The sequence below is a fragment of the Chinchilla lanigera genome, unplaced genomic scaffold, assembly GCF_000276665.1.
Source record: "Chinchilla lanigera isolate Chin_1 unplaced genomic scaffold, ChiLan1.0 scaffold00021, whole genome shotgun sequence".
Taxonomy (NCBI): Eukaryota; Metazoa; Chordata; class Mammalia; order Rodentia; family Chinchillidae; genus Chinchilla; species Chinchilla lanigera.
In genome coordinates this window covers 12,483,222-12,495,586 of record NW_004955422.1, presented here as the reverse complement: position 1 = coordinate 12,495,586, position 12,365 = coordinate 12,483,222, and the positions used below count along the sequence as shown (strand labels likewise).

General features: G+C 41.1%; 1 protein-coding gene across 3 annotated transcripts in view; it reads right to left on the bottom strand.

The window, feature by feature from the left end:
- Window positions 1–3,556: 3,556 nt before the first annotated feature.
- Fbxo3 (F-box protein 3) overlaps window positions 3,557–12,365 on the bottom strand; it is a 29,702-nt gene continuing 20,893 nt past the window's right edge. For 2 of the 3 annotated variants that reach the window (XM_005384153.2, XM_005384154.2), the window contains 3 exons: window positions 10,753–10,868; window positions 9,489–9,679; window positions 3,557–4,673 (listed from right to left, as the gene is read on the bottom strand). In XM_005384153.2, coding sequence (XP_005384210.1) covers window positions 4,497–4,673; window positions 9,489–9,679; window positions 10,753–10,868 — 484 coding nt within the window. In that variant the 3' untranslated portion in view covers window positions 3,557–4,496. Of the gene's footprint in view, window positions 4,674–5,183; window positions 8,413–9,488; window positions 9,680–10,752; window positions 10,869–12,365 lie in introns of those variants that run through there. The other variant, XM_005384155.2, reaches the window with a different exon arrangement.

The following is a 12,365-nucleotide window of genomic DNA, read 5'->3' as shown; positions in this document are numbered from 1 at the left end:
TGACCTTGCCCTTTTTTCATCTTCTTGAGTGCAGTGACTGCAGCTGTCCGTTTCCAAAGGATGACCTTCCAGAGGAAAGCCTTGTGCTAGGGTGGCAAGGGAAAAGCAGAGCACATCTGGAACATCGATGACACCACTGTGCCTTGAAGCCAGTCCTAGCTACCTCTGCCTTGTCACAGACAGGAGCCCCTTCTCTTAGGCACATTCCTCGCTGTGGGACACAGTACCGGACAGCCACAATTCAGAGGAGGAAAGTTCTACTTTGGCTCATGACTTGTAGGGGTTTCATTCCACCCCTGGCTGGCTCCAAGGCAGGGCAGGCATGGCAGACGGGCATGGCAGAGAAGCTGCTCCAGGTATGGCGGGCAGGAAGCAGAGGGACATCAGTGGAGGAGGGAGGGAGATGCAGCCTTCCAGGCCACACGCCCAGTGTCCCTCCCTCTTCTGACCAGATCCCCCCTCCTCATAGCAAACCAGCTGGAGCCCCCATGACCCAATCATTTTCCAAAAGCTCTGCCTTTGAGCACATGAGGGTTGGGGATGGAGGCATGTAGAGATAAATCATAACATCCCTCAACAATTTAAACTGGCCAGGCCCAGGGATGCAGGCCTGTAATCCTAGCTCCTGGAGGCTGAGGCAGGAGGATCATCTTGAGTCTGAGGACAGCTGGGCTACATAGTGAGTTCAAGGCCAGCCTAAACTGCATAGCAAGACCCAGTCTCAAACAAAGAAAAAACAAAAAACCCAATATACTATTAAAATTACTATCAATTTAGTTATGTCTTACCCTGAGCTTTAGACAAGTGAAACATGGGTAGTTCCTCAAAAGGTCTGAGAGCCAGAAATAACCTTTGTTCCCGCAGAAGTATAGACTGCTTTGAGCAATGTTAATGCTGTTAAATTGCTTGTATGTATAAGCGTTTGTGCCATGACAGTAAACACAGATTATCAACCAACACCACCTATGAGCCAGTGGTCATTCCGTCAACATAACCAAGACACTATGATTTTTCAGAGTAAGAAGCAAGTATTCTGAGAACGCAGGATTAGATAGGGCTTCAGGGGGTGATTTGGGGTACTCTATTTGTCTTGTTTTGTTTTTGTTTTTTTTCCAATACCAGGAATCAAACACAACCTTGCGCTTGCCAGGCAGGCGCTTTTGCCACTGAGCTATATCCCCAGCCCTGGTTTGGGGTACTCTAGAAACAGAAGTCACCCAGAAGAAAGGATGCAGAGAATGATAAGGGACTCTGGAGCCAATTTTGATATTAACTATAAAGTTGTTTCTGAAATAAGTACGTTGACGCTGGGGTTTGAATTCACGCTTCTCCCATTCAAAGGGTTACTGAGCGTTTACATTTAAAAATTTTTACAGTACGACACATCGCATTGATCTTTCAAAATACTCCCCCTTTGCTTCAAATACACTTGTCCCGTCATTCTTGCTATTTTCTGAAGTAAGTCTGGATGTCCTTTTCTGAGAGCCTTTATGAAGTGTGATCAAAAGTAGTGTGCGCTGCTGCCCAATGGCAGCCGTGGAAAGATGGGCTCATGAAAACATCACGGCGCGTCCTCACCCACCCTGCTCACTGGATGCAGCACCACGCAACTTTCGGCGCTTCCCCAAAGTCCAAGGGACCATGAAAGGTAAATGTTTTGAATCAATTCAGGGCATCAAGACAGCTACGACAGAGTAACTAAAGACACTCAAGAGTCCAGAACTACTTAAGAAAGTGGCAAGAAATGGGTGGTGTGTTCAATACGAGAGGGGATATTCTGAGAGGGATTAATGGCAATTCTTTTAGAGTAATAAATTTTATTTAAATTCACACTGTACTTTTTTTTCAGTTTTTCTCCAGTACCAGGAGTCGAACTCATGACCTTGCACTTGCCAGGCAGGCGCTGTGCCGCTGAGCTAAATCCCCAGTCCCCCACACTGTATTTCTTGATCACCCCTTGACTGTTGGAACCAAACCCCAAAGCAGGTGTATGAGATGGACTTTTGTGAGGCCATTAGGCCTGGAGGATTTGGTCCTCACGAATAGGATGAGAGCACTTAGAAAAGAGACCTCAGAGAGCTCATTTACCCCTTCCATCCTGTGAGGGTACGGCAAGGAGGTTCCATCTTTGAAGAACTGCGTAGACACCAGACTTCATCTGCTGGTGCCTTGATCTTGGACTTTCCATTCTTTGGAACTGCGAGCAGTTAACGTCTACTGTTTGGAAATTACACAGGCTACCGTATTTTATTACCACAGCCTAAATAAATGGAAAAGATAGTTGACTTTTTTGGGGGGGGAAGATGGGGCGACATAATAGGATTTGGTTAACGGAGGGGCACATTCTGAGACCACGCCATCAGGTGACTGCACTGTCAGGTGATCTCACCCGTGTGCAATCAGTGTACTTCCACAAACCTCAGCGGAATTGAGGTTGGCAATAATTTCCCTCTCCCATCAGCTTATCTTCCTTGTCAAAGTTCTTCAGTTGCCTTGGCATCAGCACCCACAGCCTGAACACTCACTTCCACATTGTTATGAGTGACAATTCATGAACCTTGGAAACCTGCAGTTAGCAGTAAATCAACATCCTAGTCTGGTCCAGCCTTTCAACACTGTGAATAAACTCTGCTTTCGTCATGATCTTCACGGTGCTGAAGATATACTTTGGTGTCCGGGCTTCAATTCGGGCTGTCAGTCTCTCCATGTCTGATATGGATTCTTCCTGAATTTCTGCTGGGCTCACTGCTTTCAATGAAGCAGATCCTTTACCAGCTCCTGTCACTTTATTCTAAGACCGAAGCTATGGTGGAACTAACTGGTGAGCAGTAAATAGCAGTGATCTGCCAGCTTCGTAGTCCTTAATCACTTTCTTAATTTCATTTCCAGGTCACTTGATGTAGCCTCTCGCTGGTAATATTAGCAATGGATTCTGTATGTTTATGTACCATGATGAACAAAATAAAAAAGGGACTAAAACAAGCACAAGAGAACACGATACATTCAAGATACTTGGTAAACATGCACTGTAGCAGAGTGTGGCTGGCCCCTGTGGGATGTGTGGTCTGCTGCTGGTTGAAACATCACTTATGAAGTGCATGGCTGCACTCTATTACATGAAAAATAAACAGAACATTTTGACATGCAACAACAGGTAAGTAGCAGTGATCTGCCAGCTTCGTAGTCCTTAATCACTTTCTTAATTTCATTTCCAGGTCACTTGATGTAGCCTCTCGCTGGTAATATTAGCAATGGATTCTGTATGTTTATGTACCATGATGAACAAAATAAAAAAGGGACTAAAACTGCCTTTACGGTGTGTGATGGCAGATGCTTCCTTGACCGTTCCCTCTTCCTATTTTCTCTACAAAAGAATTGTTCTGGGGGAGACGGCGGGTGGAGCACGGCTGAGGCCACAGCAAAGCCGGGATATGCTCCCAAATGGGCCCGCTGGCCTGGTTTCCTGACGAGTACCAATCCCATCTGAAGAACAAAGGCTTCTTCACATTTGGTTATGGCAAACGCAATTACACAAAATACAGGCTTGGAGCCAAAACTGGTTTTTAAAGTGTTTTTGACACTTGAAGGATTTCATTCCAAACTCTCGGTTATGTAATTACAAAATAAAAATCCACGTTTCAGGAAAACACCCTTAAACCTAACATAAGACTCATGTCATTTATCACAAAGTTAGACAGTCAACCGTATAAAGGAGAACCAAAACAGAAGCGGTATTTACAAGTTTAGACCACAGGAGACATTGTGAAGGATCTCTTGTTAATAAACAACACAGTACATACTTTTATACACGACATTTCAAAAATAATACAACTGTAAATAACCTGATAAAGGTGGTCGTGTGCGGATTTTAACTTATATTCCAAGTCACCGTGTTGAAGGCTTTAAATTCAAGGTTGTAGTGACAAAAACTTTAAATTCAAGGTCTAAGACTTTCAACTCAAGGACAGACTAAGAAAGGACAAGCCATTAGCATTGCAGTTTAGTCAGTTCCCTGTGAGGACGAAATATTAGGACTCACAAACTGGATTAGCCCAGTTACAAGTTTTGTTCCTTTGTCAACGACTCACAACAAGAAGTCTTTCCATAGGTCAGTCACGGCTTTTCTGTCCTTGGGCAGGTGTTTCTGCTACATTTTAAGTCCTTATTCAAAACCATTTTCTCCCCATTTCTGTACTTTTAAGTAGAAAATATTTTAAAACAAGGAAATTTCATCTCTAACTAGAGAACGATTTCTGCATTGACTCCTGGAAGAGGGGAAAGAAAAAAAGATGCCCGTTCTCTCCTCTACCTCAAAGCCACAAAGCAAACCGAAACAATCCAACTCCTAGCGTAGTGTCGCACGGGGCCCAGGGCCAGAGACAATATTTCATGCTAATCCCCTGCTATATGCTGAGCACAGTGTGGTTATTTACATTATTAAGAAATCTATTCAACAGGCACGAGCCGTCCCAGTGCTTCCCTCAGCAGCAGCCTGGCTAGAACAGGCGTGAGCAGCGGCGTCTGCGGATGGGAACGTCGAAGACTCTCCTCCGCCTCTCCTCCTCCTCCTCTTCATCGGATTCGTCCATGTCTGCTGAGTCATCATCGTCTTCCTCCTCCTCCTCCTCTTCTTCTTCCTCATCCATCTCTTCGTATCCATCAGGACCCATTTCCTTGAAAGAAAAAACAATCTTTTGATAAGAAGAATGCCCATCAAGTTTTCATAGTAATTTAAGGCAAATTTTTGGGGATCTAGAATACTAACAACCAGACAAGCCGTCTACCAGTTTTCCTGGGTTTGAACAGTGCAGGTTCACACTGCATACGCTGGTGCAAGGTTCTTGAGTGTATATTGTATCACATGCTCAATAATGCTCAGTGTGGCTCTGATGGCAAACACATTTCATCATTACTTAGTTCTGACATGGTGGGTGTTCGCTCAAGGTAGCAAATAAGACTGCTGTCTTCCTAAAGATCTAAGGTAAAGTTTTGCTGAACTTACCATAGCAATACATTAAGTAATTCTTTTAATTATTATTAACTTACATGCTTACAGAAAAGAGAAGGTGCAAATAGTCAGGTAGGACCTCTACTGGTAACTTTTATGCACTGTCAGCAAGAGGTCTGAAAGTTTTATTAAACGTCTACTACAAAGACATGTTTAAATTCAAACATCAGTAGCCTCTACTTTAAAAAAAATTATTTTTATTGTTTCAGTGGCTCAAACAACAGTCATTTATTGTCTCTCCTGGTTCTTGCGGTTGGGTATTTGGGGAGAACTTAATGGGGGAGCGGTTCTGGCTTGAGGTCTCTCATGATGTTGCCTTCGGATGGCTGGAACGGGCATCATCTCAAGGGAGTCTTCACTCACAAGCCTGGTACCAGGGCTGGGAGGATCCACGCATCTGGGGACTGAAACAGCTGCACACCTCCTTTTGTCGCTACGTAGCATCTCTACACGGTCTCTCCAGCATGGCGGCTTCAAGGTAGCTGGACTTCTTACATGGTAGGTGGCTCAGGACACCAAAGGCACATTCCAGGAGAGAGAGCTAGGCTGAAGGCACATTGCCTTTTCCTAACTTAGCCTCAGAATCAGTGTCACTTAGCTAACGCACTAGAGTCACTAATATCAGTCCACAGTGTAGGGCAAAGGTAGCCTCTACTTAAATTCACTTGTTTGTTTGCTTTTTGGTACCGGGAATCAAACTCACGACCTCATGCTTGCCAGGTAGGCGCTGTGCCACTCAGCTACATCCTCGGCCCTAAATTCACTTGTTGGAGGCTCTAGAAGAGGACGCAGTGGTACTGAACACAAGACATCTGAGCATCTCTTAGAAACTTTAGTTCCGGTTAGCACTGTCTAATCACACCTTCCCCTCATGCCCTGCCAGTTTTCTTTCCCACACAATTAAAGACTCAGTGAGAAGAGCAGCTACGTGGGACCTAGCTGGTAATCTGAGAAGCACTGGGACACAGAGCAGAATGTCAGCAAAAGCCCTTCTACCAAGGCTTTTATGACACCACACTTACCCAGCACCCACCGTGCCTCTAACCTCACCTCCAGCCGCTCTCCCGCTCACTGGCTGCACCCCTGCTACACCGGCCTCCTGTTTCAAACCAAGCCCACTCCTGTGTCCGGACCTCGGCACTTGCTGCTTCCGCCAAACACTCTTCTCCCAGGTGTCCCCCCGGCTCCCCCCGGTGCTTCTGTACCTCAGCTTACATGGCACCGCGGCCTGTTCTCACACGTCTTTCTATGAGAACCCAACAAGACGCTGCTCTTCTCCTGTACTTTTAGTACTTCTTACTATCTGGCATGAGTATATAGCATTTGTTACAGTTTGTCTCTTTCAGTTAGAACATAAATTCCAAGACAGGTTTCGATCGTACTGTTTCTACAGCACTCAAATATTTGTTGGAAGAACAAATGAATTAATGTAAAAGAAAGAAAATTGTGCTGCTCAGAATTTATTATAACACAACAATGATAATTAGAGAGTATAATTAGATAATTAGAGATACTCCATTGCTTGTATCTTTGGAAATAATTTTTTTAATTAAGGAATGAAGGCTTTAAGGTTCAGTAAGAGGTCCAAGAGGTGAGAAGGCAAAGACTTTGGACATGCTAAAATATGATGTCCAGGTGGTCTGGATATTAATTATGTTAATGAAGAAAACTGTTGGAGGAATCAGCGTCTAACAACAGGGAGAGAGAGACAGAATTTACACACTCACAGCAGGTGGAGAAAGGAACACAGAACAAGGACGGAAATAAGTAAGCAGCAGGAGCCTCTACCGGGCCGTCAAACAAGCACAACGAACGAGCCCACTGGACCGGGAAAAGGCACGTGACTAACCAAAGGGTGTATTCTGAAGTGGCAAAGTACAAAGAGAAAGGAAGTATGAAAGCATACTGGTAGAGGACAAAGTAGGAGAACGAGTCAATTTCCATGCCAAGAAAATATAGGAATAGGCAACAAATTGACAAATACAACCCCCAGTGCCTTTTTTTATGTTGATTAGAAGTCCAGAATTCTCTTTTCTGTTTATTGATTTCTCAGCTTGAGAGAAGACATTTTAAGGCAGGTCAAGATTTTATATGTTTACTTGTGGCTAGGAGAAAGCTAAACTCTAATAAATACATAATTAAGAGAGGGCTGAACATATAAACAGGGTTATTTACTGTGATATTAAAAGGAATTGTTAAGTATATATTATCCAACTTCTCAGCTTTAAATTCTAATATGGCAAGTACTGATACAGCCATGTAAACAAGAATTCTTTGGATTCCTCAGTAAGTTTTAAACATCCATGGGGACCATGGGACTGGAATGCTTGAGAACCACTGTTAACTAAAGACACTTTTCTACCTGCGCTAGTGTGAAAACCAGCCTCAAAAGGATCAAGCTGACCCAACAGGAGCTCCACTCCCTGCCTAAACAAACCTCAGTGCCCTTTAAACTTTAGGACAAGGAATGGTATCAGAGATGAAGAGAGAGAATGATAAAAGAAGAACTTCCTCAAAAAGACATAACAATCCTAAGCATATTTACACACAATTATAAAGCTTCCAGACACGTGAGGCAAATCTGATAAAACTAAATCTGACAATGCCAAAATTTTGGAAATTTCAACAATCATCTTTTCAGTAGTTGACAGAACAAAGATTAGAAAAAGCATAAAAATACAGATGACTTGAAAAATACTGTCAACCAACCACTTTGACCTGTATTTATAGAATAATATTCCCCCAAATGGCAGAATATACATTCTTTTCAAATACACAAAGATCATTTACCAAGATATGTAAATTCTTCACGTTGAGCCATAAAACATATAAAAGTATTAAAAATACAGAGTAAATTCTTTAATCACAATAAAATTAGAAATCAATAACCAAAACATAACTGAAAAGTTCTGAAATATTTGGAAATTAATACATTTCTAGAAAAGTCATGGACCAAAGTTACAAAGGAAATATGAGACTTATTTTGAACTAAATGTTAACAAACACATCAAAATTAGTGAAATACAGCTGAAACAGTGCTTAGAGAGGTGAAGTCTAGTAACGTCTACTTTATGAGCTAGAAAAAAAACAAATGAAACCCAGAGGAAGTAGAAGAGAAATAAAGACAGCTGCAGAAAGTAATGTAAAGGAAAGGACGCAAACCATAGAGAAAAATCAGTGAAATCCAAAGTTGTGTTCTTTTAAGTGATCAACAAAAGTGGTAATAATCACGTGATGAACAAAGAAGATATAAGTTACCAATATTAAGAACAGAAAAGGACATGTGACTATCGCTCTTGTAGCCATTAAAAGGATATCAAGGGAATACTGTGAACAACTTTATGCCAATAAATCAACATTTAGATGAAATGGACAAATTCCTTGAAAGGCACAAATTATCAAAACTGAAACAAGAAAAAATAGAAAATATGAATGTTAAAAAATTAAATTCATATTTTAAATTTTTCCCACAAAGAGAGCTCCAGTCCCAGATAGCTTTCCGGATGACTACCAATCACTTGAGGGTAACACGATACCAATCTCATGTAGATATTGGATTGGTCAAAAACTGAAGTCTGCTGCAGAAGTAGCAAACTCCTACAACTAACTGGAAATACAATTTCTAACATTCCTCATTGGGGAAGAGAGCTAAAACTTCACTTGCAAATCCAGACTGTATACCTTTTCACCATCCCACAAGTATAATGGTCTAAAGGCTCATCACCACCCTTTCCTCTCTAAATTGGACTTGAGAGTGTGTCGTCTCAGGACAAGGATAATATCATATCCCAGACTTATTTCAGACCCACCCATTAGGACCATCCCAGGAGTTAAAGAGCATCTTCTGAATATTCAATGTCTACAACTCAGTTGCGTTTAGGATACACAATTCATATTTTATTCCTATTACATGACCCAAGCTTCATAACTTCCTCTAACCATTTCAGTTCATAAGATTGGGGTTATTGTTAGACCTGTCAAAAGTAATCCTAAAATGGGTTTTAAAAATATACCTTATTGACTGGAGAAAGGATCTCTAGAAGAGAGTGCTATAAAAGTACAAGCATACCCATTAAATCCTCTTTGTAATGATCTTTATAGGACGATTATTTTACTTAACTGGGAGTTTAAGCAAAAGCACAGCAGGAAATGTTTTCCTAGTCTTAATGAAATAAAGGCAAGCCAGTTCTAATGTGGTATATCTCATATTCTAATATATCTAGGCCACAGGACTGGTTTTGGAGACAGTGGAAAAGTCGAATCTTTAAAACAGGTAACAGCAGAGTTTCTCCGGTTGAAGAGCGCAGAGCTTAGTTTACCTGCTGTTCACCTCTCCCAACATATTCACTTGCTCCCCTGTCTCAGTGTCCAGGACTCTCTGGAATTCATTTATGAACCACTTATCTGCCTAAACAAGGATGCTTTGTAGAGTGAATTCTACATAGTTACATAAATCAGCACTAAAGAAAACTTAACTTACCAATCGGGCTATAGACACCCTGAATGTCGGACATGCCATATGGAAGCGAGGAATGGCAACATTAAAGATCTTGTCTTTAAAGTAAAGAAAATGGAAGGTATAATAGCCTTCCATATATCCTGATGTTGTAGAGAATGTGGTGCAGCTTGTATATTCATATACCCGGCCTGGGCTGATGATTGGAAATTCACCTGCGGAGTAACCAAGAACAATAAAACAAGGAAGAAAATTCAGCTCATGACAGTAAATGAGATGTATTCTCTCTTATAACACTATGATGTCAATAATGTCAAAGTAAATGTACAGTTAGGAACAGAACCTAAAAAGAAATAAAGCAAAATGTTAACAGTGATGGGATTATAAGCAACTATTTTATGCCTCTTGATGTATCTTCTGATTTCCTAAATCCTCTACAAAGTAGTAGGTAAGTAACATCTAATAAAACAAAACAAAAAAGACATTTTTTTCCAAAGAGCTTTCAGGCTTTGAAGATAAAAATTTTTAAGGCATGAGTAATAAAAGATGTCACATAGTAGCTCAAGCACAAATAAGGGGAATCCAATTGTTTACCAGTTGCAAGAGACTAAAATATAAAGTTATGAAGATGCACGCTAAGAATTTGGACCAGACAAAATGTCAGTCACGGAAGAGGTCGTCACACCAATGCACCGAATGACAAAAAAGAATTATGACTTTAATAAAATTCCTCAGCACCAGATAGCACCAGATTTTCAGGTAAGTCTAAGCACGGCAATAAATTAGAGAACTTTAAAGTGAATTCTGCAGATGCTTAGGACCTGTAACAGAAGTACATGTTATTTTCCTGAAGCACATTTTCAACCCTGAAGAGTATGATAGTTCAGAAAACCTTTTTTAAAATGTCAATGATAATTTGGCTTAAAGTAAATAAAACTGAAATAACAAAATCTGTTATTTTAATTTGAAAATCTTCCCCCAAATTAAAAAAAAGAATTACTCAATATGAGATTTATTTCTGTCCTATGCATCTAACCCAAAGAATGTGTTATTACATTAATAGTTAACCAGTTTAAAAAAAAAGAACAGAAAAAGCTAAGAAACTCCAGGTGGTCCAGAGAAAGGCAAATCAATACCTGAATAACTGAGTTTGCTATAATTTTAGAAAAGTTAACATTTAAGGATAAAGCTTATAGGCTAACAACCTCTATACTTTCCATTTCTGGATGTAAATGGTAAAATTTCTTTGAAGCGATTGATGCACAAACCTAAATGGTGGGTTACATACCAACGACTCCAGGCCCTTGAACTTCCTCCACATCTCCTTTAGCGTTTGTTATTCTCCAGTAGCGACTGTCCAACTGACAAGCCTTCTCAGGAAGTGCATCCTTTGACATTTCAATCCTGGAGAAAGGGGTGGTGTGGTAAAGACACAAATCTGTCCTATGTGCTTTGCTTTCTTTTGTTTAAAAGCTACAGAATTATGGTCAACACTACGGAAAGAAATTTTCAAAACACATCAAAGTCTGTTAGACATTTATTTTCCTAAGTTCTCAAAGATACTGCCTTACTTAGCTACAGAAATGCTTTCACTCTGGGCTGGGGATTTAGCTCAGCGGCACAGCGCCTGCCTGGCAAGCGCGAGGTCGTGAGTTCGATTCCCGGTACCAGGAAAAAAAAAAAAAAAAGAAAGAAATACTTTCACTCAATTTACATACTTTCAGTGAGGAACAACGTAGAAGGGCACGTAAATATGTGCAAACACCATGGTGACAGCAATCCTACTTGGCAAATGTGCTCTAGAATATAGTGCCTGAAAACCTTCTAAAGAACAGTCTTTTATGCACAACAAAACCACGTGACCTAGTTCTTTTTTCCATTAGCTTCTATAAAGCTCAAAGTAAAATGACACAAGTTACTGGGATTACACTTTGACTGTTTCCTCATACTATCATTTCTCCTTTTCTCTAGGAATCTGCTCTCTTATTTTCATCTTACATACCCTTCCCTATAAGCACATGCGGGTGATTTTATTTTAAGCATGCTTCAATCCTAGGCAGGATCTAACCTGAACAATTAAATAACAAACATTTTTACCTATACTTGGACATACGAAGGCTATGTACAATACACAAATCCCATGATGCTTCCTTGGTAAGTATATATTACTAAAGTATTTGTAGGATGTATGCATATTGTGTACATATGCCATACTATAAAATATATAAATATGTATTTTAAAATAAAGTATCTGCAACCCCTTGGAGTAATGAGTTGTCCTTATATCATAGCACAGAATACTTCTAACTAAAGTGAATGTAAAATATTTGTTTCCTTTTAATCAATCCAATGCCTCACACCATGTATGACAAACATGAAGTACTCAAAGAACATTAGATTTTTAACTGCATATAGGTGAGTCAGGTGCAATTTAAAATGCATGGCTTCTGCGGCACGAGTGCTGTTGCGCACCGGCCCTTAGGCCGGCCGCCGCCGCTCAATTGAGAACTATCATGACACAGAGAATCAATGACACAATTGGCCCACCATGCACCGGCTGCAGATGCCCACCTAAGGACGGGTGTGAATCATTCAAACATGGACATGGAAAATCCCCTGGGAATACATGCTATACAACGGGACACTCTTGCTCCTGCCACTGAGAACCAGAAAGGTCCAGAGTCAGCAGAGGAGCAGCTGCTGAACAAGGACTCAGAGAACATGAGAATGCACACTAAGCCCAAGAAGTCAGAGGCCTGTGGACTGGGGTCACGAGAGCTGCTCGGAAGCTGTAAACCAGGAGGATCTTGCACAATACTTGCGGAGACTCCCTAGAAGTCATTCTTCCCCTGACAGTACAGGCTGTGGTGGAGCTCCGGAGAAGTCTGCAGCAGGATTCCT